Source organism: Perognathus longimembris, chromosome 6 (genome assembly GCF_023159225.1).
Source record: "Perognathus longimembris pacificus isolate PPM17 chromosome 6, ASM2315922v1, whole genome shotgun sequence".
Taxonomy (NCBI): Eukaryota; Metazoa; Chordata; class Mammalia; order Rodentia; family Heteromyidae; genus Perognathus; species Perognathus longimembris.
Window position 1 is genome coordinate 13,411,136 of NC_063166.1, and position 26,277 is coordinate 13,437,412.

Sequence of the window (26,277 nt, forward strand, 5' to 3'; positions counted from 1 at the left end):
TCTAACTCATAAATACCTTAATTACTATGAAGGATCTCAGTAGAGAGAGAGTAGATGCTGAGCTCCAGCATGGTGTGTCCAGGGCTCCCTGGAGGCTTCCCTATGGCAGTTCTGATGGTGATGTTCATGGTGCTAAGCTCTCCTCTGTCTTTGACCAGGGACCTTCAACGTAAGTGCACACCTCGGGTGCTGAGCTGCTAGGGGTGGGGGAAGGAAGGGGGACAGCTTCCTCATTTTGCCCAGGACAAATCCCTTCACACTTGAGATTTCTTCAATAATTTCTGATCTAACTTGTATGAAATCCAAACTATTTCCACCAAACTGTAGTCTGAATGTCTCCTTTATGAGATCTGTGTAAAGCTCATGTATACATACATCATTTCTAAATCTCCTCCAATCAAACCTCTAAACTTAGATCATATTCCCTCCAGGCCTTAAGTGGATTGACAATGTTAAACTAATTCACCATATATCTCTTCCCTTCATTATGTTGAGTTATGCCAGGAAAGAAGTTTGTCTTTTAAAAAGACATTATGTGCATATTATATTAAAGTCCTAGTCTATTTTATGTGTTCAAATCTGTTCTATTTTAGTCTATTTTATGTACAACACTGTTCTATTGTAGTCTACTTTATGTGTGTTATTAAATGCTATTTAATTGTTTTAATGAGGAAAAAGTCAAATATTGCACTAGCTAGGTTTCTCTGAAAATATCAGAGAGTGAATGAGAGATTGTGCCAAGAATTGCATTTCATATTTTCTCTCTTGGTCCATGAACTCCAGTGTTTGTATGCCTTGAAGGATGGTGAGGGTTAGTGATTGTGGGTTGATTTTTTTTGTTGTTTTTTTTTTTGTCAGTTATAGAGCTTGAATTCCGGACCTGGTGCTGTCTCTAAAGCTCTTTTGCTGAAGGCTAGCACTCTACCACCTTGAGCTACAGCTCCACTATCAGTTTTTTTGTTTTTTTTTGGCCAGTCCTGGGCCTTGGACTCAGGGCCTGAGCACTGTCCCTGGCTTCCTTTTGCTCAAGGCTAGCGCTCTGCCACTTGAGCCACAGTGCCACTTCTGGCTGTTTTCTGTATATGTGGTGCTGGGGAATCGAACCCAGGGCCTCATGTATACGAGGCAAGCTCTCTTGCCACTAGGCCATATCCCCAGCCCCTCCATTTTCAGTTTTTAGTGTTAATTGGAGATAAGAGTCTCACTGGGATATTTCTGCCTGGGCTGGCTTTGAACCATGATCCTTAGATCTCAGCTTCCTGAGATCTGAGATCCTGAGATCTGAGCTAGGATTGCAGGCGTGAGCCACTAATGTCCAGCTAGTGATCTCTTTTTATCTTGTGGTCAGCATTTAGTAGCTGAAGCAGAGATCCTATGTACTTGATAAAGTGTTAGAGACAATGAACAGCTGTAAATTGCTCTTTAGTGCCTTAAAATACTTAAGGCATCTTAAAAAACTGACACAGGTTAGGATTCACTTTGTGAATTTGCTCTGAACCCATAGTATGTGTTCTCCTTTTCTTTTACATGTCCCACATTCTCTGGCTTGAGCCCATACGAGAGGATTGAGCTAGTGGGAATGGAATATATGAAAAGTCTAATTTTGAAAAAGTTGAAATAGTGAAAGATCAGCAATTGTTTCTGGAGACTGAACTCGGGACCTGATTGAAGTGAGGCTTTCAATGCAAGTATTTTACCATTTAAACCACACCCTAGTCCTTAATATCAGCAATGTAATGTGCTTTAAACAGCACATCACAGCATGGATACAAAGAAAACCTGAAGGCTGCTTTCAACTCATCAAACTAGATACCAATAGGCAAGGAAGGGGAACTCGTGGCCTAGCAGAGTCTTAACAAATATCACTTCCTCCACTTTTTTAAGCCTAGAATTTCACTGCCAGTACTAAAAATCCATGAGCTTTGCACAGGTCCTTAAAAGATCCATCAGACATCATGAAACATGATTTCCTTGATTATTTTATCTTTTCTTATCTGTGGATATTTACAGTTAGAAGGAGAAAGAGGAAGTTGTCTAGATTTCTCTGGAAGTAGAAGACGTAGAGTGGTCACTGGAATAAAAGATTGTTGGAGCTTGAAACAATTCTTGCTTTCCAGGTCAGCCACTGTGGTCAATTTCCAGAACACTGGTGGTTTCATTGAGATCACATATAGGTTCTTGAATAAGTTCTATACTGTCCTCTGTTCGTGACTCAAAGCATTCTCCTCTAATGACAGGAAAGTAAGAGAGTAACTCCACTAGCTTCCAATAAAAGAAAAAAAATTTGAGAGAGTAATAATTACTCTGAGAAAAAAAATGCTATCAGGATTGTGGAAGAGGGACCATTAGATTCAGGCAACTATAGTTCTCAGGGAAGTCTCCCTGAGAAAGTGGAATTTAGCTGAGAGAAGAAGAGAAAGAAGACAGCCAAGTGAACACTTAAGGGACCAAGTGAAAGAACAGGAATGTGTGGGGATGTAGGGACATGCGTGCGGGGCTTAGGTGAGGGCGGGGCATCTAGAGTGGCTCATGATAGTGAACAGGAGTATGGGGTGGGGAGGCAGGAGGTGAACTGATGTGGAGATGAGGTCAGGAACCTAACTAGGCCTTAAGGCCCCGGGTAAAGAAACCTAAATTTTGTTGGGCCTCCATGGCTCACGGCTCTAATCGTAACTACTCACAAGGCTGACATCCGAAGATCATGGTTTGTAGCTTGTTGAGATAGGAAAGTCTGTGCTACTCTTATCTCCTATTAAATACCAAAAGACTGTCAGTGGATTTGTGTTGCAATTAGTAAAGCAATGGCTTTTAGTGAAAAAGCTAAGGGATAGTACCCAGACCCTGAATCCAAGCCCTAGGATCAGCAATAAGAAAATCTGTTGCAAACCACTGTGAGAGACTTGACCTATCATGACCAGGAGCAAGGCAATGATGGAAACTGGACCATGAAACTGCTTTGAGGGTACCAGGGGGCCTGTGTCTCTCCACAGCGACACATGCCCCAAGGCCCCATTAATAGGGTCTTTATTGATTTGGGGGCAGGGAGTGCATGCAGAAAGTAGGGTAGCAATCTCTTTGAAGTTATCACACCAGTATGGGAAACAAGCTTAGGATGAGTGACTGCCTCATCTGAGGAAGTGGAGGAAGCAGCAAATGAGCACAGTTTGCATATGTCTTGAATTCTAAAGTCAAAGCAAGTCTGGGTTGTGATTAACTCACCTTGAGGGTAGAAAGTTGGATCTCCACAATCTTAGGAGTGATCAATCTTTCTTGAGCCACTCCCAGCTTTCTGAGAGTCAGAGAATGGCATTCCAATTCTCTTTACTGGACCTCACCACTGACCATTCACAGATTCCCACAGAAATCCTCAGTAGTATTTCAGCTACTATGTCGTTTTGAAGCGTCTCAATTCAAACTGAATTAAAAATTCCAGCTGATGTGTGAGACTGGATAGTTGGGGTTTACATGTCAAAGTATGGAGACCATTTAGGATCATAACAGAAATCTCTGGGGAAGGCCAACTTTGGCTTGACTTAATGAACACAATGACAATTTTCTGATGGACTGTAAGGGGCAGGGCTTTGTATAAACCACAGGGTGGAGAAAGGATCAAGATTATTGCCTTAACTGTAGAGCTATTATGCAGAGACAGGTGAGACAGCAACAAAACATGATTTCAAGGAGGTGATTCCAAACTAAAGTGTTTTTGGTTTTTTTTCAAGTTTGGGATGATTTTAGGACATTTATGTGGAGCCATCAAAGGTCAGGTGAACAGAAGAGAACAGAGTTCAGGCTGAGGCTGAGGTGGGAGGGATGTTTGTTGGCATCACTGACACAAGTACTGGGCTTACTTAGATTCTACATAGGAACCAAGAAGGGCAAGGCAACAAAGGGAACTGAGAAGGATGAGCAGGGATCCTGGAAGAAAACCAAGGGAAAGTGACACAGCGAAATTGAAGGCAACTCCTCAGGAGGAAGAAGAGGGAGGAGTGACCAGTGGTGGTGAAACACAGGAGGAGCTGAAGGGAGAGAAACACAGGGGAGTGAGCTCTGGGTCCTCTACACTTGACCTGGGCAGTCATAAGAGGATCCACCAAGAAACAGGAATCGCAGGGTCTAAAGAGAACAGAACGGAAGAGATGAAGATTGGAGAAGAGTTGGCTGGTAGTTTATCTCTTGGAAGGCTTGTGCTGTGGCACAGGAGGCCTTAGAAAGACTCAGAGGATATGAGAGCAGAAATGATTGGTCTCTACTTTACACAGCAGCACTGGCAGACCTGTTACCTGTCTATTCTGGGAAAACAACAAGGCCTTTTCCCACAGCTCTTATTCATTAGTGACTTAGAACAAATTTATCCTGTTTTTAAGAATAGGGTGATGTATACATCTGCTGTTTTGGTGTGAAGCATTATTACATTTTTCAGTCCTATATAGCACTGTCACTTAGCAAGTAGCTATTCTGTCATACCTGTGGCATATACCAATGCAACCTAAACCTTACAGGGTTTAAGTAATTTACCCAGAGTCACATAGTTGGGGCTTGAACCGGATTCCAGGCCAATCAGAGTACAGACCCTTCCCTTCAGAGAGGGGAGATTGGATGGTATGTACTGTGAGTAGTGGGCACTTAGGGGGAGCTTCCCAGTGCTGCACCAGCCCAGGACAACAGTGCTTCTGCACCAGGCCCTCAAAATGGCATCAGTAATCAAATTGTGATATGATGAGCAAATAATTTATTCCCAGGATTTAAAAACTGAATTTAGTCTTGTGGGATTGTGTTCACATTGGTGACAAAAATTGTCTGGAGCTGGAGCTAGAGGCTGGAGGACAGTTTTGACTTTGAACCATGATCCTCTAGATCTCAACCTTGCAGAATAGCTAAGATTACGAAGATGAACCACTGGTGCCCAGCCATAACCCTATCTTCTTCCCAGTCTCTCCCATTGGGTGGGGTCCTGACTACAAGCATGAGAGGCCCACACCTGGCTAGAGGTGGTTCCATGATGAGCATTGGAAGGTAGATATTGGCCACAAATCAACTTCCAAACCCCCAAACCTCCAGAGGCTCGAGCTTCTTTCTATTCCTCCTCCCTGCAGGCCTTCCCTCTCCTCAGGCGCCAACTCTCCTCAGGCCCCAAGCATCAGGCCTCCACGGAGGCCTCAGGCTCCACTCTGCTCCCTGTCTGCTCTGCTCCATCCAGCTCTTCCGATGGCCTGGCTAGGCCCCACTCGGCTGGCAGGCACCACTGCCTCTCCCTCATCCTCCTCTTCCTCTTTGCTAACTTCTAGACAGGCAGCCTTTATTTCCACTCCATATATACACAGCTCTACTTCCAGCTTTCTGCTGATTTCTTGGAGATAGGAGTCTCACTGACTTGCCTGTCTGGGCTGGCTTTGAACTTTGCTCTTCACATCCTAGCCTCTTCATAGCTAGGATTATAGCCCTGAGCACCAGGGCTAGGCTTTCATCAATCTGGGCTTGAAATGGAGTCATTTTACCTTGTTACAATTATTGAACTGTTTCTGAGTTATATTCTGTACCAAAAATAAGAAATAGGGGAGGAAAGCTGGCAATTCTGCTTCTCCACCCTTTGGGGGAAGGAAGGTTGCCGTATTGAATGAAAGAAATGAGAGAGGGGAGGACTGTTGCACGTGTTGAGAGGAATGAGTGGGAATTTGCAGGGTTTGACCGGCTCCTGTGTTCCTGGTGTCCATGGTGATTGTGAGGCGCAGCCCCGGAAGTGTGTGGGACCCCCCCGATCCCCATCATCCCCGTCCTGCCCAGTTCTGCCCCGCACACAGGTGGCTCTGTGTGACACGGGGCGTCCTCGGGGTCACTGTGCCCCCATCTTAGGTGCAAACCATTTTGGGCTCCTGGAGAAGAGCAGATGCTTCGGGAGTCCGAGTGCTGTGTTCAGAGATGAACAAGACCCGGGCCCTAACCGCCCCTGTCCCCGCAGCGCGTTTCCTGGAGCAATCCAAAACCGAGTGTCACTTCCTCAACGGACGCAGCGCGTGCAGCTTTTGGAGAGATACATCTACAACCAGGAGGAGTACGCGCGCTTCGACAGCGACGTCGGGAAGTACATCGCGGTGAATGAGCTGGGCCGGCCGGACGCCGAGTACTGGAACAGCCTGCAGGACCGCCTGGAGTATATGCGCGCTTCGGTGGACACGTTCTGCAGACACAACTACGAGGTTTCGGGGTACCTGCTGCAGCGCCGAGGTGAGCGTGGGGCGGGGCGGCCAGGAGCTCAGAGCCAGGCGGCTGTGCGCATGCGCGCGTGCGTTTACCTGCGTGTGAGCACGTGCTCGTGTGCGTGCGTGCGTGCGCGTTAATGTCTGCCCTAAGCAAGACAAAACTGTCAGAACATGGCACTAAACACAGAACAAAAGAACATTAAAACAAAACAACTTCCATCCTGTGTCACCCCCTCCCCCTCCTCCCCACCCCCACCTACTAGGGATTGAACTCCAGGCCTTGGCAGGTGCTCCACTGGGGAGCCTTGGGCCGCCCCACCCCCACCCCAACCCCATTATTCCCAAGCTGGAATCTCGGTTACGCCTGGGCTGGGGGCCTCTGTCAGCAGATGATGCCCCCCCACCCCCCCCCCCCGCCTGCTTCCCAGTCCCCAGGAGAATCCACAGGCCCTTGAGATCCACTCAGGAAAGGCGCTTCCCAAGTGTCTCACAAAAACCGAGCCTCAAAAGGGAAAGTTCCAGCAACAACCGATTTCTAATATAACGAGGACGAAGCAGGGAGACAATGAAAATGAGGTCGCCACAATTCCTTCACCTCGTGGGAAATGGGCGATCAGGAATCAAGATGGCGACTCTTAGCTGAGGCCTGTATCCCTGGGCTGCTCTGTGTAGCTGGGATCCTGGGTGGGTGGCACAGCTACCTGCCACGGACTGAAAGTGAGGTCTCCCCAATTCCTTTCTACCTGATTTTTTAAAAAAGTTTTCAACATTCCAAACCAGAAAAAACAAAACAAAACAAAACAAAAAAACCTGAATCCCTAACTTCCTGACCGGTACAGAAAGAGATTACCAGAAATTCAAGGCAGCTTAATTGACCTCAGTACCTATGGCTTGCTAGAGGAGACAGGCATGTGGTGAATATAGTAAGAAGTGACAGGAACGTTTCTTAGCAGGGAAATAGGCAGAGAAGACAGCACGTGTCACCGTCATGTCACAGGAAGGCAGCACATCAGCCCATCCCAACCACCTTCCCCTCCCAGAGCTTGGCCTGGGGTTAAATCCAGAGAACTGCAGTCCCTGAACACACACTGCTGACTGGTGGCTCCCTGTGAGGTCCTAGGACCAGAGATTAAGAGCCCCCTCTTTATTTCTTCATCCTTTGGTTGTTACTTTCTCATTCTTTTCTAGCCTCCTACCCCCATTTCATTGTCAGGCAGATTTGATCCAATTCTTCTGCCATCTGCCAGTCCTGTGGGCCTGCTTTTCCATAACTGGAAACCTTTCTTAACATTTTATCACCAGCTGGGACTTAAAACTGGGACCCTTGGACAGTGGCAAAGGGGTTACAAACCATGGAGGTTTCACTGTCCTCTGACTTCTTCTGCCTTTTCTTCCCTAGTTATGCCTATGGTGACTGTGTACCCCATGAAGACTGAACCCCTGCAGCACCACAACCTCCTGGTGTGTGCTGTGAATGGATTCTACCCAGGCCACATTGAAGTCAGATGGTTCCACAATGGCCAGGAGGAGGAGGCTGGGGTGATGTCCACAGGCCTGGTCCAGAATGGAGACTTGACCTTCCAGATGCTGGTGATGCTGGAAATGACCCCCCAACAGGGAGACGTGTACACCTGCCACGTGGAGCACCCCAGCCTGGATAGTCCTGTCACCGTGGAGTGGAGTGAGTGAGAAGCTTGATGACTTTATTCATTCCTCATGCCCAGATGGAGGCCTGGCTGCCTCCTGAGTGCAGGGTTCCCCTCACGACACCACACCTTCAGGATTTTCTCCCCATACTGGATTCTCATCTATTCTGTGTTCTCTCCTTCAGTGTAGGTCACCAAGGACAGGGAGGCTGAGATGGGTCTAGAAACTTCTATGAGCCACAGGACATGATTGTGTTAATCAAGACACTGTTTTTTTGAGTTGTTTTTTGTTTTTCCCGTCCTCGGCCTTGGACTCAGGGCCTGAGCACTGTCCCTGGCTTCTTTTTGCTCAAGGCTAGCACTCTACCACTTGAGCCACAGCGCGCTACTTCTGGCCATTTTCTGTATGTGTGGTGCCGGGGGATCGATCCCAGGGCTTCATGTATCAGAGGCAAGCACTCTTGCCACTAGGCCATATTCCCAGTTCCTCAAGACACTGAGTGAAACCCCTGTGACATCACGGGTCCTAGGTACCTCCTCAGTCCTGGCTCAGCCTCAGCCTCAGGGCTGAGCTTATGTGTGGCTGCTACTGCTCTGGGTTATTCAATATAACCTAAGAATTGTGGCAATGCAGGGTCATTTCTCATGTGGTAATCATCCAGCCTCAATTGAGTCTGCCATTAGCTCTGCAACTTCACTGGGTTTCTGTTTTCACAGACCAGGTGACAATTCAGCCATGTGATAATTACATGAATTCAGTGTACAAACTTTGCATTACAAACCCAGGTGCCTCAAGTGATGGAATGCTAGCCTTGAACTGAAGAGCTCAGGGATAGCGCCCAGTCCTAGAGTTCACCTCCCATGACAGCTGGGAATGTCGTTTAGTGGTAGAGTGCTTGCCTAACCTGCATGAAGAACAGGGTTGGAATCCTCAGTGCCACATAAACAGAAAAAGCCAGAGGGGCACTGTGGCTACAGTGGTAGAATCCTAGCCATAAGCAAAAAGAGCTCAGGGACAGTGCTCAGGCTCTGTGTTCAAGCACCCTGACTAGCAAGCAATCCCACAAACAAACAAAAAATCAAGCAAACCAAAACTCTTTCACTTACTTAGGGTGAATTCAGTCGGTGGTGTGTGTGTGTGCTTATATTAAAGTGTGAACTTAAGATATAAGCACTGACTCCTTAGTTTCTTTCCTTGGGGCTAACACTGACCATTTGAACTACCGCTACAGTTCTGGGTCAATAGGAGATCAAAACCTCATAGACTTTTCTGCCCAGGCTGATTTGCAACTAGAATCTTCAGATCTCAGTTACCTGAGTATCTAGGTTTACAGATGTGAGCTCCGAGTGACACCAAGACACCCAGCTCAGAATGGTTTTTATATCTCTTGTTTCCAGGAATACCTAAGATTCATTCATCTGGGGGCAGGCCTTATCCCCTCATCTCAAGAGACTGAATCTCAGGTTTTCCTGAGAAATTTTCTGTTTAGGCACACAGGTAACTAATCCTGGCTTCTACTTTCAGAGCCTCATTCTGGATCTGCACAGGGCAAGATGATGAGCGGAGTTGGGGGCTTTGTGCTGGGGCTGCTCTTCCTGGGTGCAGGGCTGTTCATCTACTGCAGGAACTCAAAAGGTGAGGAACCTTCTGGTGGCTGAGAATCACAGCTCACAGATATATTTAGTAGAAGATACCTGGTTTCACTGAGGTTAGTTCTGAGGATGTCCATGGACCTGTGTGAAGTCTTCTCTTCTCACATGAACTCAGGTATCAAATTCTAAACCTATCACTAGGGAATGCATGAGGGTCTCCCTAAGCTTCATGAAAAGCATGCTATGGTGTCCCCTGAAAAGGGGAAACTCCTAAGATGAAAATGTTATCAAGGATTGATTTCAACAGATCAATGCTGTGGTAGGAAAGATAGAAAGCAAGGAAAACACTTCCTGCTTCCCATATGCAGGAAGTGAAACTTAAGGATTCAAAATGGCGGCTGTTATCTGCTGTCAGTATTCTTCCTGAGCTGAGAGATACATGTGGTTATGTCATCTGGCAGCCCCCAACGAGGCCATGGTACTCAGTGGCTACAATGGATGCTGATTAGTGTTGTAAAATATGGAGATGTCTCTGATCCTCTCTGAAATATAGGAAAAATTGGTGTGGTCACAACTTCCCCTTTCTATTCAAGCTTGTCACCTTACTGTGTCTTAATTACAGAGCTACTTCCTTTTTCTGTACTATTCCTTTAGCAGAGAGCTTTTTAGGTAGCCCCTATGAGGCCTCCTAGTTCTTGTAACTTAGTATTTAAGTGGTTGGAAGTTTAACAGCTGTTTGGCTGCTACCTCTGCTTAAGTTCTGAGTCGGCCTGGCCCTGTTTTCACTTATTAGAAATAAGACAATTTCCTGATCTCCTCTGTGTCCCCACCCCCATTGCTCCTGCTTCAGTGGTGTTAGAGAAGTCTCAGGTGGCAGGTGTGAGCCTGAGGTGCGGTGTTTGCACATGGACTGGCGTCTGTAGACTTCAGTAACTGTTCTCTTGTCTCCATTGCAGGCCACTCTGGACTTCAGCCAGCAGGTAATGTTCCCTCATCCTCTCTCAGACACAGACTTGCTTCTGCTACAAATGACACACAGCAGAAGTACTGGGACAGAATTGGAATGACGTTTCCAATGAATCAGAAATGTGAACTCAACCAAGTTTTCTGTACATTTTTGTCTAGTTATTTATTTCTTTGGAGATTTTGTAGTTCTAATATTCAAGTCAAGGCCTTGTGTATGATAGACCAGTGCTGTACCAATGGACTATGTCCCAGGCCCATTTTTGCTTTTAATCAAAAGCTGTGCTATAGTCAGCTCTGGTGCCTCATGCCTATAATCACAGTTAGAGGCTGAGAACTGAGGATTCTGAGTCAAAGCTAGGCAGAGCAAGAAAGTCCTTGAGATTGTTACTTATAGATAATCACCAAGAAACCAAAGTGAAGCTCTGGTTCAAGTGGGAGAGTGCCAGAGTTGAGCAAATAAAAGCCAAGGAATAGTGACTAATCCCTGACATTGAGAGAAACACACACACACACACACACACACACACAAAAAAAACCCAAAAAACTACTGCTGTAAGGAGCACTGCCTGAGAGCCATTTGAAAGTCCCCCAGCCTCTTCCCACATGCTGTGATGAGCAGCACTTATAGGGGAAAAGAAGCCATTTTCTGGGTGTGGTCTGGACACATGCTGTCCTCTGCCTCCTGCAGGACTCCTGAGCTGATGGGAAGGTGGACATGTGGGAAGGAAGGAAGGACCTCTGCCCCTGTCTCTCCTCATGTAACCGCTCCATTGGCTCTGATTCCTCAGAGAGAAATAGTGCTGTCTCAGGGCCTGGCTCCCTCCTGGCTCAGTGCCCAGCAGGTGGCCTCCTCCCTGATGGCTCCTCAGCCCCTGTCCCTGAGCTGGAAGCCCCAGTGCAGACTGCAAGAGCTGCCCTGCTCTCTCTCCTGCCCCTTTGCATTCATCCACCCTTCTGCCCCTCACCACCCCCTCCTTGTGTCACAATACTATGTTTTATATTTTTGTCAAATAAACATGGAGTGAAAAATCATGTTTCTTATGGATTTTGCATGCAGCTCTTGTTTGTCCCCAAAGAAATCAAAATGTCTTGTTATAATTATTTTTCTGATATTGTGAGAGGAAAGAAATTTAGATATGTCATTCAAAGTTATTTTGAGTCAGTAGCAGATTCTGAATTAATATAGTTCCAAATTTCCAGTTTATCATGATATCTATCCAAACATTTTCACTACTTCATGAATTGTGTATATTTATTTAGTGAGAACTTTTTCTTTAGTTAATGCCTGTTAGAAAAAAAAGTACATCTCTTTAATGTAAGAAACCTGCCTTTCATTTAAAAAGGCATGATCAGAATGATACATTTAGCAAATGTGGGAAATACCATTATGACAAGAAGTTTTTGGTTTCACAGACCTGGTCTCTACTGTCTCCCCCTCCCCCCACCTTAACAGTCATATATCAAGGAGATCATGCCCCTTTGTTCTTGAAACACTCTTATTCAGCTAAATGACTTCCTCTGAGTTTCCTTAGGTTTATCAGCCATGTTCCTAAATGCTAAGAAGAGGAAGAGTGGGAGAATGCACTCATGGTATTCAGTGTACACATGTGAATGTAGAACCAGGTAAATTGAGGGGATCAATAGGTTAGGGAGAGATGGGGGAGCACAACCAAAGGGGTGACATTGGCCAAGATGCACTGTACTCACAAAGTGACATGGTAAATTAAAAAAAAAATTAAAAATATTTTGATGCAACTACTTCAAGATAGTAAAACAAATAAAAGATGAAGATAATAATAAATAAACTACAAAAATCAGCTGGGCACTTGTGGCTCCTAGCTGTATACTGGTTACTCAGCAGAATGAGATGTTAGTATCGAGGTTTGAAAGCAGCCTGGGCTGGAACGTCTGTGACACGCTTATCTCCAATGAACCTCACAACAGCCAAAGATGAACTATATGAGGCATCAGTGAAGATGAGACAGAGGAACTGGGAAAGAGTGAGGGGACAGAAGACACTACATGAAAGGAAATGTACTGTTTACTTGATTCGTGAAATTGTAAACCCTCTGTTCACCAAGTTTGTATTCACCATAAAGTAATTTTTTGAAATAAAAACAAAGAGCATCCAGTCACTGTGGGCTTTTCCTGTAATCCCAGCTATGAAAGGGGATGAGAGCTGAAGATTGCAATTCAAAGACAGTCCAGGTATAAAAGCCCATGAGATTCATATCTGCAACAAAATACTCAGAAAAAGTGGCACTATGACTCAAATGGTAGAATGCTCACCTACAACAAAAAGGGCTCACAGACACTGCCCAGGCACTAAGTTCAAGTTTCAGGACCAGCATACATACACACAAACACATTCACAAATACACACACACACACACACACACACACACACACAACTATAAGATTCAAATACAGATTTCTTCTTTTTTGGCCAGTTCTGGGCCTTGGACTCAGGGCCTGAGCACTGTCCCTGGCTTCCTTTTGCTCATGGCCAACACTCTGCCACTTGAGCCACAGTGCCATTTCTGGGCGTTTTCTATATATATATGGTGCTGGGGAATCAAACCCAGGGCTTCATGTCTATGAGGCAAGCACTCTTGCCACTAGGCCATATTCCCAACCCTAAAACATAGATTTAATTCTTCAATGGAGGGTTAAAATTCTGCCATATCATGAGTTGCAGTGGAATGCTGCTTATAAAATGCTTGAATGATTGCAGTGCCTTCCTCTCAACTGCCAGAAGTTAATGATATCCCCAATCTATAATACCCAGTCAAGGTACAGTCAAGACAACATTAAACTTATCCTGATATGTGGGGCACACCGGGCTGGCCCCACCTGCCTTCCAGCCCCGGGGTCAAGTGTGGCTGTTGCAGAACAGGAAAGGTGGTTCTAGCTGGCCCCGCCTTTCAGCCTTGGGACCACGTGTGGCCAAGATGGCGCCTGGTGGTGAACCCGAGGTGGTCCTGTGGGCTGTGATGTAGAATTAGGCCACCTCCTAGGATTGGTCCCTCGGCCCTCCACCCTTGACGGACAGCTCAGGCCTCCCCTCAGTCCCTAGCTAGATGCACCTATACCCCGCCCCTTCCTGCCGCTTTAAAGGCTGCAGCTCCTCCCAAATAAAGAGACGTTGTGCCAGGAGACCTTCTCCCTGGCTGTCTGAGCGTCCTCGGGCAAAAGGGGGGCTTGGTGCGGGCAGTTCGTGGACCCTTCACCTTTTCTTGGCCCACCTCTGTCCGTGCTCAGACCCCAACACTGATATGGAAACATTTTCTCTCCATTCCCTTTATCCCTCAGTATGCTCACACCTGCCATCATCCAAATAGCTCTGTACTCAAGTATCATGACTCACCTGCTGGCACAGACATGATGCACCATGGTGGCTCAACTGAAGTTTTTCAGATGTAACTGGACCAGATTTTTCACATGCGAAATGGAAATAACCCTTTCAACAACGGAAGCTTTTAGTTTCAGAAGGAGACCTTTATAGTGGATCTCTGCCCCGCAACTGATGATACTATCCACTGCTAATATGCAGATTGGTTTTTCCTCATTGAAATCATCCAGTCCATCACCAAACTCTGAATACCTTGATTCTCCTTACTTAGGGTGTGGATGCCGAGGGGTCACAGCTCTCATTGGATAAAGATAGTCTACTCCCCTGGCTCTCCTCGTCTCCTCTTTTCCACCATGATGTGCCTATGGCTTGACTCCCAGAAGAAGCCCACATGGCAGCTCTAACAGTGATAGGGATCATGCAGAGTGCTCCCCTTGCATGGCCAGGAACACTCCACATTAATGCCCACACCAGGGGTAAACTAGTAGGAATTGTGTGAGGAAGGGCTTAATTAGGTTGTTCTTTCCAGGCAGAATCCTGTAAAACTTGTGATAGATTTTTTGGTGCATCAGAACGAATTTCCACAAAACCACCCTCAAAACCACACAGAGACTCCATGTTTGCCCTCTGTACTTATGGTGTCTCCAAGGAGACCCCTTGTTCCAAACTGTGCTCAGTGAAACCGCTCCAATATTACATTCTTTCCCTGCAGGTCCTGACATACTTCCCGGTGCTGCCCTCCATGGTTAATGTCCTTTTCCTCTGTCAGAACAAGTTTTCAAAGGGAATTGGAAAAGTCTGTCTCTCCTACAGAGCCTATGTGCCATCCCACACAGAATCAGTGATGTGGTTGCCTCTGTCACGGGTGAGGTCATCCCAGAGAAATATTCCATCAGCTTGCCTTCCCCCCTCAGCTACAACCATGTGTATGCCATCCATATCCCTGTGGGGCAGGTGTTCTGATGGAAGGTCAGGTTAGAGCTCCTACTTCCTCCTCTTGTAGCTGAGGTAGAAACCCTTAGTATTTAGAAGGATCCTATCGATAAGGAGAATCTAGGAATTGTACTTGGATGCTGTCATTTTTTTTTACGACAAATTATAAAAATCCAGGATAATATAGTACACATTTTAAATCCATTTTGATTCTTCTTTCCCCTACTTTACAGTTGTTTTAGAGGTGATGTACTTCATGGTTATCTTTACATATGTGAGGCAATAAGTATAATTCCTTGCACGTAGTGTAATCTGTTCCCTCATTCTCTCCCATCACCACCCATAGGTTACTGCTAAGCTCTAGGAGCTTCAGGATACAGTACTTGAACAAACATCTGTCTTTAAGTGAGAGGTGACTGACTGAGCTCCCAACAAGGCTCAACCTTGAGGCTTTATCACTGACCAGACAAGGCTAAAGACCTAAATAAAATAATTCAGATACATGTATGTTACAGCATTAAAATACTACATGGGAAAATTATTTCAAGGAAGAAATGGCCACATTTCAGAAGAGCGCATTGGTATTGAGTATCTACCCAGAAACCGATGATGCTTTTCATCTCTAGTGCTCATTGGTTTATCCAGTAAACTGGGCCAATCCAGTATCTAACTCATAAATACCTTGCTTACTTTGAAGGATCTCAGTAGAGAGAGAGCAGACGCCTAGCTCCAGCATGGAGTGTTCAGGGCTCCCTGGAGGATTCCCCATGGCAGTTCTGATGGTGACATTGATGGTGCTGAGCTCTCCTGTGGCTTTGACCAGGGACCTCCAACGTAAGTGCACAGCTCAGGTGCTGAGCTGCTAGGGGTGGGGAAAGGAAGGAAGAGAGCTTTCTCATTTTGCCCAGGACAAATCCCTTCACACTTGAGATTTCTTCAATAACTTCTGCTCTATCTTGTATGAAATCCAAACTATTTCCACCAAACTGTAGTCTGAATGCTTGTCTCCTTCATGAGATCTGTGTAAAGGTCATGTATGTAGAAATCATTTCTTTCTAAATCTCCTCCAATAAAACCTCTAAACTTAGATCATATTCCCTCCAGGCCTTAAGTGGATTGACAATGTTAAACTAATTCACCATATACCTCTTCCCTTCATTATGTTGAGTTATGCCAGGAAAGAAGTTTCTCTTATAAAAAGACACTATGTGCATATTATATTAAAGTTCTAGTCTATTTTACGTGTTCAATTCTGTTCTATTTTAGTCTGTTTTATGTGTGCAACATTGTTCTATTGTAGTCTATTTTATGTATGTTATTAAATGCTATTTAATTGTTTTAATGAGGAAAAAGTCAAATATTGCACTAGCTAGGTTTCTCTGAAAATATCAAGAGTGAATGAGAGGGCTGGGGATAGAGCCTAGTGGCAAGAGTGCCTGCCTCGGATACACGAGGCCCTAGGTTCGATTCCCCAGCACCACATATACAGAAAACGGCCAGAAGCGGCGCTGTGGCTCAAGTGGCAGAGTGCTAGCCTTGAGCGGGAAGAAGCCAGGGACAGTGCTCAGGCCCTGAGTCCAAGGCCCAGGACTGGCCAAAAAAAAAAAAAAAAGAGTGAATGAGAACTTGTGCTAGAATTGCAATTCATATTTTCTCTCTTGGTCCCTGAACTCCAGTGTTTGTATGCCTTGAAGTAATGGTGAGGGTTAGTGATTGTGGGTTTATGATTTTTGGGTGTTATTCTTTTGTCAGTTATAGAGCTTGAATTCAGGACTTGATGCTGTCTCTAAAGCTCTTTTGAAGGCTAGCACTCTACCACAATGAGCCACAGCTCCACTTTCAGTTTTTGAGTGTTAATTGGAGATAAGAGTCTCACTGGGATTTTTCTGCCTGGGCTGGCTTTGAACCATGATCCTTAGATCTCAGCTTCCTGAGATCTGAGATCCTGAGATCTGAGCTAGGATGGCAGGCGTGAGCCACTAATGTCCAGTTAGTGATCCCTTTTTACTTGTGGTCAGAATTTAGTAGCTGAAACAGAGATCTTATGTACTTGATAAAGTGTTATAGAAAATGAACAGCTGTAAATTGTTCTTTAGTGACTTAAAATACTTAAGGCATCTTGAAAATAAATGACACAGGTTAGGATTCACTTTGTGAATTTGTTCTGAACCTATAGTATGTGTTCTCCTTTTCTTTTACATGTCCCACATTCTCTGGCTTGAGCCCAGATGAGAGGATTGAGCTAGTGTGAATGGAATATATGAAAAGTCTAATTTTGAAAAAGTTGAAATAGTGAAAGATCAGTAAATGTTTCTGGAGACTGAACTCAGGACATGATTGAAGTGAGGCTTTCAATGCAAGTATTTTACCATTTAAACCACACCCTAGTCCTAAATATCAGCAATGTCATGTGCTTTAAACAGCACATCACAGAATGGTTACAAAGAAAACCTGAAGGCTGCTTTCAACTCATCAAACTAGATACCAATAGGCAAGGAAGGGGAACTCATGGCCTAGCAGTCTTAACAAATATCACTTCCTCCTCTTTTTTTAAGCCAAGAATTTCACTGCCAGTACTAAAAATCCATGAGCTTTGCACAGGTCCTTAAAAGATCCATCAGACATCATGAAACATGATTTCCTTGATTATATTCTCTTTTCTTATCTGTGGATATTTACACTTAGAAAGAGGAAGTTGTCTAGATTTCTCTGGAAGTAGAAGACGTAGAGTGGTCACTGGAATAAAAGAGTGTTGGAGCTTGAAACACTTCTTGCTTTCCAGGTCAGCCACTGTGGTCAATTTCCAGAGCACTGGTGGTTTCATTGAGATCACAGATAGGTTATCAGGATTGTGGAAGAGGGACCATTAGATTCAGGCAACTATAGTTCTCAGGGAACTCTCCCTGAGAAAGTGGCATTTAGCTGAGAGAAGAAGAGAAAGAAGACAGCCAGGTGACCACTTAAGGGACCAAGTGAGAAAAGAGGAATGTGTGGGAATGTAGGGACATGCGTGCGGGGCTTAGGTGAGGGCCGGGCATCTAGAGTGGCTTCATGATAGTGAACAGGAGTATGGGGTGGGGAGGCAGAAGGTGAGCTGATATGGAGATGAGGTCAGGAACCTAACTAGGCCTTAAGGGCCCAGGTAAAGAAACCTAAATTATCTTGGGCACCCATGGCTCCTGGCTCTGATCCTAACTACTCAGGCGGCTGACATCCGAAAATCATGGTTTGTAGCTTGTTGAGACAGGAAAGTCTGTGATACTATTATCTCCTATTAAATACCAAAAGACTGTCAGTGGATTGGTGATGCAATTAGTAAAGAAATGGCTTTTAGTGCAAAAGCTAAGGGATAGTACCCAGACCCTGAATCCAAGCCCTAGGATCAGCAATAAGAAAATCTGTTGCAAACCACTGTGAGAGACTTGACCTATCATGACCAGGAGCAAGGCAGTGATGGAATTTGGACCATGAAACTGCTTTGGGGGTACGAGGGGGCCTGTGCCTCTCCACAGCAACAGCTGCCCCAAGGCCCCATTAATAGGGTCTTTATTGATTTGGGGGCAGGGAGTACTTGCAGAAAGTAGGGTAGCAATCTCTTTGAAGTTATCGACACCAGTATGGGAAACAAGCTTAGGATGAGTGACTGCCTCATCTGAGGAAGTGGAGGAAGCAGCAAATTAGCACAATTTGTATATGTCTCTAATTCCAAAGTCCAGGCTAATCTGGGTTGTGATTAACTCACCTTGAGGGTAGAAAGTTGGGTCTTGTAATGTTAGGAGCAATGGATCTTTCTTGGACCACTCCCAGCTTTCTGAGAGTCAGAGAATGGCATTCCAATTCTCTTTACTGGACCTCACCACTGACCATTCACAGATTCCCACAGAAATCCTCAGTAGTATTTAAACTACTACGTGGTTTTGATGTATCCCAATTCATACTGAATTAAAAATTCCAGCTGGTATGTGAGACTGGATTATTTTGGTTTACATGTCAAAGTATGGAGACCATTTAGGATCATAGCAGAAATCTCCGGGGAAGGCCAACTGTGGCTTGACATAATGAACACAATGACAATTTTCTGATGGACTGTAAAGGGCAGGGCTTTGTATAAACCATAGGGTGGAGAAAGGATCAAGATTATCACTGAGAATTTTGCCTTAACTGTGGAGCTATTATGCAGAGACAGGTGAGACAGCAACAAAACATGATTTCAAGGAGGTGATTTCAAACTAAATTTTTTTTGTTTTTTTTTTCAAGTTTGGGATGATTTTAGGACATTTGTGTGGAGCCATCAAAGGTCAGGTGAACAGAAGAGAACAGAGTTCAGGCTGAGGCTGAGGTGGGAGGGATGTTGGTTGGCATCACTGACACAAGTACTGGGCTTACTTAGATTCTACATAGGAACCAAAAAGGGTGAGGCCACAAAGGGAACTGAGAAGGATGAGCAGGGATCCTGGAAGAAAACCAAGGGAAAGTGACACAGGGAAATTGAAGGCAACTTCTCAGGAGGAGGAAGAGGGAGGAGTGACCAGTGGTGGTGAGACACAGGAGGAGCTGAAGGGAGAGAAACACAGGGGAGTGAGCTCTGGGTCCTCTACACTTGACCTGGGCAGTCCAAAGAGGGTCCAGGAAGAAACAGGAATCCCAGGGTCTAAAGAGAACAGAAGAGAAGAGGTGAAGATTGGAGAAGAGTTGGCTGGTAGTTTATCTCTTGGAAGGCCTGTGCTGTGGCACAGGAGGCCTTAGAAAGACTCAGAGGATATGAGGGCAGAAATGATTGGTCTCTAATTTCCACAGCAGCACTGGCAGATCTGTTACCTGTCTATTCTGGGAAAACAATAAGTCCATTTCCCACAGCGCTTATTCATTAGTGACTTACAACAAATTTATCCTCTTTTTAAGAATAGGGTGATGCATACATCTGCTGTTTTGGTGTGAAGCATTATCACATTTTTCAGGCCTATATACTTCTGCCTGTCACTTAGCAAGTACCTATTCTGTCATAGCTGTGGCATTTATAGATGCATATACCAATGCAAACTAAATCTTACAGGGTTTAAGTAATTTACCCAGAGTCACATAGTTGGGGCTTCAACTTGATTCCAGGCCAATCAGAGTACAGACCCCTCCCTCCTGAGAGGGGAGATTGGATTGTATGTACTGTGAGTAGTGGGCACTTAGGGAGGAGCTTCCCAGTGCAGCACCAGCCCAGTACAACAGCGCTTCTGCACCAGGTCCTCAAAATGGCAATCAGTAATCAAATTGTCATATGATGAGCAAATAATTTATTGCCAGGAATTTAAAATGAATTTGGCCTTGTGGGTTTGTGTTTACAATGGTGACAAAAATTGCCTGGACCTGGAGCTGGAGTCTGGAGGACAGTTTTGACTTTGAACCATGATCCTCTAGGTCTCAACCTTGCAGAATAGCTAAGATTGCAAAGATGAACCACTGGTGCCCTGCCAGAACACTATCGTCTTCTCAGTCTCTCCCATTGTGTGGGGTCCTGACTAAAGGCATGAGAGTCCCACACCTGGCTAGAGGTGGTTCCATGATGAGCATTGGAAGGTAGATATTGGCCACAAATCAACTTCCAAACCCCCAAACCTCCAGGGGCTCGAGCTTCTTTCTATTCCTCCTCCCTGCAGGCCTTCCCTCTCCTCAGGCCCCAAGTGTCCTCAGGCCCCAAGCATCAGGCCTCCACGGAGGCCTCAGGCTCCACTCTGCTCCCTGTCTGCTGTGCTCCATCCAGCTCTTCTGAAGGCCTGGCTAGGCCCAACTCAGCCAGCAGGCACCACTGCGTCTCCCTCCTCCCTCCTCTTCCTCTGTGCTAACCTCCTGACAGGCAGCCTTTATTTCCACCCCACACATACTCAGTTCTACTTCCAGCTTTCTGCTGATTTCTTGGAGATAGGAGTCTCACTGACTTGCCTGTCGGCTGGCTTTGAACTTTGCTCTTCACATCCTAGCCTCTTCATAGCTAGGATTATAGCCCTGAGCACCAGGGCTTGGCTTTCATCAATCTGGGCTTGAAATGGAGTCATTTTACCTTGTTACAATTATTGAACTGTTTCTGAGTTATATTCTGGACCAAGAATAAGAAATAGGGGAGGAAAAGCTGGCAATTCTGCTTCTCCACCCTTTGGGGGAAGGAAGGTTGCCGTATTGAATGAAAGAAATGAGAGAGGGGAGGACTGTTGCACGTGTTGAGAGGAATGAGCGGGAATTTGCAGAGTTTGACCGGGTCCTGTGTTCCTGGTGTCTATGGTGATTGGAAGTGTGTTGGATCCCCCACCCCATCCTCCCCGCCCTGCCCAGCTCTGCCCCGCACACAGGTGGCTCTGTGTGACATGGGGCGTCCTCAGGGTCACTGTCGCCTCCATGTTAGGTCCAAACCATTTTGGGGTCCTGGAGAAGAGCAGATCCTTCGGGAGCCCGAGTGCTGTGTTCAGAGATGAACAAGACCCGGCCCTAACCGCCCCTGTCCCCGCAGCGCGTTTCCTGGAGCAAGTCAAAAGCGAGTGTCACTTCCTCAACGGGACGCAGCGCGTGCGCTATCTCAAGAGATTCATCTACAACCGGGAGGAGAACACGCGCTTTGACAGCGACGTCGGGAAGTTCATCGCGGTGACCGAGCTGGGCCGGCCGGACGCCGAGTACTGGAACAGCCAGGAGGGCCTCCTGGAAGACAAGCGGGCAGCGGTGGACACGTACTGCAGACACAACTACGAGGCTGCGCAAGGCTTCACCGTGCAGCGCCGAGGTGAGCGCGGGGCGGGGCGGCCAGGAGCTCAGAGCCAGGCGGCTGTGCGCATGCGCGTGCGTTTACCTGCGTGTGAGAACGTGCTCGTGTGCGTGTGTGCGTGTACATTCATGTCTGCCCTGAGCAAGACAAACCTGTCAGAAGGTGGAAGCAAACAGAAGAAAAGAACATTAAAACAAAACAACGTCCATCCTGTGTCGCCCCCTCCCCTCCTCCCCACCCCCACCTACTAGGGATTGAACTCGAGGCCTGGGCCTGCAGGACACGTGCTCCACCGGGGAGCCAGGGGCCAGCACACACACACACACACACACACACGCACACACACGCACACACACACACACACACCCCAGTTATTCTGAAGTTGGAATCTCAGTTAGGGCCGGGGGCCTCTGTCATCTAATGAAAAGGGGCGCCCCCCCACCCCCCAACACGGCCTGCTTCCCGGTCCCCAGGAGAATCCACAGGCCCTTGAGATCCACTCAGGAAAGGCGCTTCCCGAGTGTCTCACAAAAACCGAGTCTCACAAGAAAAAAGTTCCAGCAACAACCGATTTCTAATATAACGAGGACGAAGCAGGGAGACAATGAAAATGAGGTCGCCACAATTCCTTCCCCTCCTGGGAAATGGGCGATCAGGACTCAAGATGGCGACTCTTAGCTGAGGCCTGTATCCCTGGGCTGCTCTGTGTAGCTGGGATCCTGGGTGGGTGGCACAGCTACCTGCCACGGACTGAAAGTGAGGTCTCCCCAATTCTTTTCTACTTCTATTTTTTAAAAAACAACAACTTTCCTAGGATTCCCAACCAGAAAAAAAAAATTTGTATCGCTAACTTCCTGACCGGTGCAGAAAGAGATTACCAGAAATTCAAGGCAGCTAAATTGACCTCAGTACTTATGGCTTGCTAGAGAAGACAGGCAAGTGGTGAATATAGTAAGAAGTGACAGGAACGTTTCTTAGCAGGGAAATAGGCAGAGAAGACAACACATCAGCCCATCCCAACCACCTTCCGCTCCCAGAGCTTGGCCTGGGGTTAAATCCAGAGAACTGCAGTCCTTGAACACAGACTGCTGGCTGGTGGCTCCCTGTGAAGCCCTAGGACCAAAGATTAAGAGCACCCTCTTTATTTCTTCATCCTTTGGTTGTTACTTTCTCATTCTTTTGTAGCCTCCTACCCCCATTTCATTGTGAGAAAGATTTTATCTGATTATTCTGCCATCTGCCAGTCCTATAGGCCTGCTTTTCCATGACTGGAACCTTTCTTCTACATTTTATCACCAGCAAATACTAAAACCTGGGGCCCTTGGACAGGGGCAAAGGGGTTACAAACCATGGAGGTTTCACTGTCTTCTGACTTCTGCCTTTTCTTCCCTAGTTACCCCTAAGGTGACTGTGTACCCCATGAAGACTGAACCCCTGCAGCACCACAACCTCCTGGTGTGTTCTGTGAATGGATTCTACCCAGGCCACATTGAAGTCAGATGGTTCCGCGATGACCAGGAGGAGGAGGCTGGGGTGGTGTCCACAGGCCTGGTCCAGAATGGAGACTTGACCTTCCAGATGCAGGTGATGCTGGAAATGACCCCCCAACAGGGAGACGTCTACACCTGCCATGTGGAGCACCCCAGCCTGGACCATCCTGTCACCGTGGAGTGGAGTGAGTATCTTGATGACTTTATTCATTCCTCATGCCCAGATGGAGGCCTGGCTGGCTCCTGAGTGCAGGGTTCCCCTCACGACACCGCACCTTCAGGATTTTCTCCACACATGTATTCTCAACTATTCTATGTTCTCTGCTTCAGCATAGGTCACTGAGGGTAGGGAAGCTGAGATGTGTCTAGAAACATCTATGAGCCACAGGACATAATTGTGTTAATGAAGACACTGTTTGAAACCCCTGTGACACCACAGGTCCGAGGTACTTCCTCAATCCTGGCTCAGCCTCAGCCTCAGGGATGAATCTGCCACTGCTCTGGGTTGTTCAGTATAACCTAAGAGGAGTGGCAGTGCAGGGTCGTTCCTCATGTGGGAATCATGCAGCCTCAGCTGTGTCTGCCATGAGCTCTGCAACATCACTGGGTTTCTGTTTTCACAGACCAGGTGACAATTCATCCTTGTGATAATTACATGAATTCAGTGGACAAATTTGAATTACAAAACTGGGTGCCTCAAGTGATGCAGTGCTAGCCACGAGCTGAAGAGCTCAGGGATAGCGCCCCGCCCTAGAGTTCACCCCCATGGCCGACAGAAAAGAAAATTGTTAGGCCTGGAATTTGGCTTAGTGGTAAAGTGCTTGCCTAACCTGCATGAAGAACTGGATTGGAATCCTCAGTGCCACATAAACAGAAAAAGCCAGAGTGGCACTCTGGATCAAGTGGCTAGCCCTGAACAAAAAGTGCTCAGGGACAGTGCTCAGGACTTAAGTTCAAGCACCATGACTGGCCAACAAAATCCCAAACACACAAAAACAACAACAACAACAACAACAACAAACAAAAAAAAACCCGCTTTCAGTTACTTAGGGTGAATTCAGTGGGCAGGGGTGTGTGCGCAGTGTGCTTGTATTAAAGTGTGAACTTAGGGTCTGGGCATTGTCCCTTTGCGTCTTTCTCAGGGCTAACACCGACCATTTGAACTACCGCTTCACTTCTACGTTTGGGTGGTCACTAGGAGATCAGAAACTCATAGTTTTTTTCGAGTCTGACTTCCAACCCCGGTCCTCAGACCTGAGCCTCCTGAGTAGCTAGGATTGCAGATATGAGCTCAGAATGACACGCAGACACCCAGCACAGAGTGATTTTTAATTCTCTTGTTTCCAAGAATTCCTAAATCTCAATCATCTGGAGGCAGGCTTTGTCCCCTCACCTCAAGAGTCTGAATATCAGGTTTTCCTGAGAAACTTTCTGTTCTGGTACACAGGTAACTAATCCTGGCTTCTACTTTCAGAGCCCCATTCTGGATCTGCACAGGGCAAGATGATGAGTGGAGTTGGGGGCTTTGTGCTGGGGCTGCTCTTCCTGGGTGCAGGGCTGTTCATCTACTTCAGGAACTCAAAAGGTAAGGAACATTCTGGTGGGTAAGAATCACAGCTCACAGATATTTTTAGGAGACAATACATGGTTTCACTGAGGTTAGTTCTGAGGATGTCAATGGACCTGTGTGAAAGTTTCTTTTCTCACATGAACTCAGGTGTCAAATTCTAAACCTATCACTGGAGAATGCATGAGGGTCTCCCTAAGCTTCATGAAAATCATGCTATGGTGTCCCCTGAAAAGGAAAAAGACTCCTAAGATGAACGTGTTATCAAGGATTGATTTCAACAGATCATTGTTTTGGTAGGAAAGATAGAAAGCAAGGAAAATATTTCCTGCTTCCCATATGCAGGAAAAGGCACTTAAGGATTCAAAATGGCGGCTGTTATCTGCTGTGCTTATTCTTTCTGAGTTGAGAGAAGACAGGTGATTATGTCATCTGGCAGCCCCCAACCAGACCATGGTTCTCAGTAGCTAAGATGGATGCTGCTTAGTATTGTAAAATATGGAGATGTCTCTGATCCCCTCTAAAACATAGGAAAAATGGGTGTGGTCACAACTTCCCCCTCTCTAGTCAAGCTTGTCACCTTACTGTGTCTTATTTACAGAGTTACTTCCTTTTTCTATACTACTTTTTTTTTTTTTTTTTTTAGCAGAGAGCTTTTTAGGTAGCCCCTATGAGGCCTACTACTTTTAACTTTGTATTTAAATGGATGGAAGTTTAACTGCTGTTTTGGCTGCTACCTGGGCTTCAGTTCTGAGTCTGGCTGGCCCTGTTTTGACTTATTACAAAGAAGACAATTTCCTGATCTCCTCTGTGCCCCCACCCCCATTGCTCCTGCTTCAGTGGTGTTAGAGAAGTCTCAGGTGGCAGGTGTGAGCCTGAGGTGTGGTGTTTGCACATGGACTGGCGTCTGTAGACTTCAGTAACTGTTCTCTTGTCTCCATTGCAGGCCACTCTGGGCTTCAGCCAGCAGGTAATGTTCCCTAATCCTCTCTCAGACACAGACTTGCTTCTCTTGCTCCAAATAACACACAGCAGAAGTACTGGGACAGAATTAGAATGACGTTTACAGTGAAGCAGGAATGTGAACTCAACCAAGTTTGCTGTACATTTTTGTCTATTTATTTATTTCCTTTGGAGGGTTTGTAGTTCTGACATTCAAGTCAGGGCCTTGTGCTTGATAGACCAGTGCTGTACCTGTGGACTATGTCCCAGGCCCATTTTACTTTTTTAATCAAAAGCTGTGCTATAGCCAGCTCTGGTGGCTCATGCCTATAATCACAGTTAGGAGGCTGAGAATTGAGGATTCTGATTCAAAGCTAGGCAGAGCAAGAAAGTCCTTGAGATTGTGACTTCTAGTAATCACCAAGAAACCAAAGTGAAGCTGTGGTTCAAGTGGGAGAGTGCCAGAGTTGAGCAACAACAACAACAACAAAAAAAGCCAAGGAATAGTGACGACCAGACCCTGAGTTCAAGCCTAAATGTTGACATTGGGAGAAACACAAAAAACAAAAAACTACTGCTGTGAGGAGCACTGCCTGAGAGCCATTTGAAAGTCCCCCAGCCTCTTCCCACATGCTGTGATGAGCAGCACTTATAGGGAAAATAAGCCATTTTCTGGGTGTGGTCTGGACACCTGCTGTCCTCTGCCTCCTGCAGGACTCCTGAGCTGATGGGAAGGTGGACATCTGGGAAGGAAGGAAGGACCTCTGCCCCTGTCTCTCCTCATGTAACCGCTCCATTGGCTCTAATTCCTCAGAGAGAAATAGTGCTGTCTCAGGGCCTGGC

At 46.3% G+C, this 26,277-nt stretch overlaps 1 protein-coding gene and 1 pseudogene across 1 annotated transcript; both read left to right on the top strand.

Moving 5' to 3' along the window:
• The first annotated feature begins 63 nt into the window (after positions 1-63).
• On the top strand, positions 64-26,267 carry LOC125352730 (annotated as a pseudogene).
• Positions 15,425-26,277, top strand: LOC125352728 (HLA class II histocompatibility antigen, DR beta 5 chain-like). Its single transcript, XM_048348017.1, has 6 exons — positions 15,425-15,524; positions 21,184-21,453; positions 22,829-23,110; positions 24,400-24,510; positions 25,439-25,462; positions 26,149-26,277. The coding sequence occupies exons 1-6, from the start codon at positions 15,425-15,427 to the stop codon at positions 26,160-26,162; spliced, it is 801 nt and encodes a 266-aa protein (XP_048203974.1). The 3' UTR covers positions 26,163-26,277.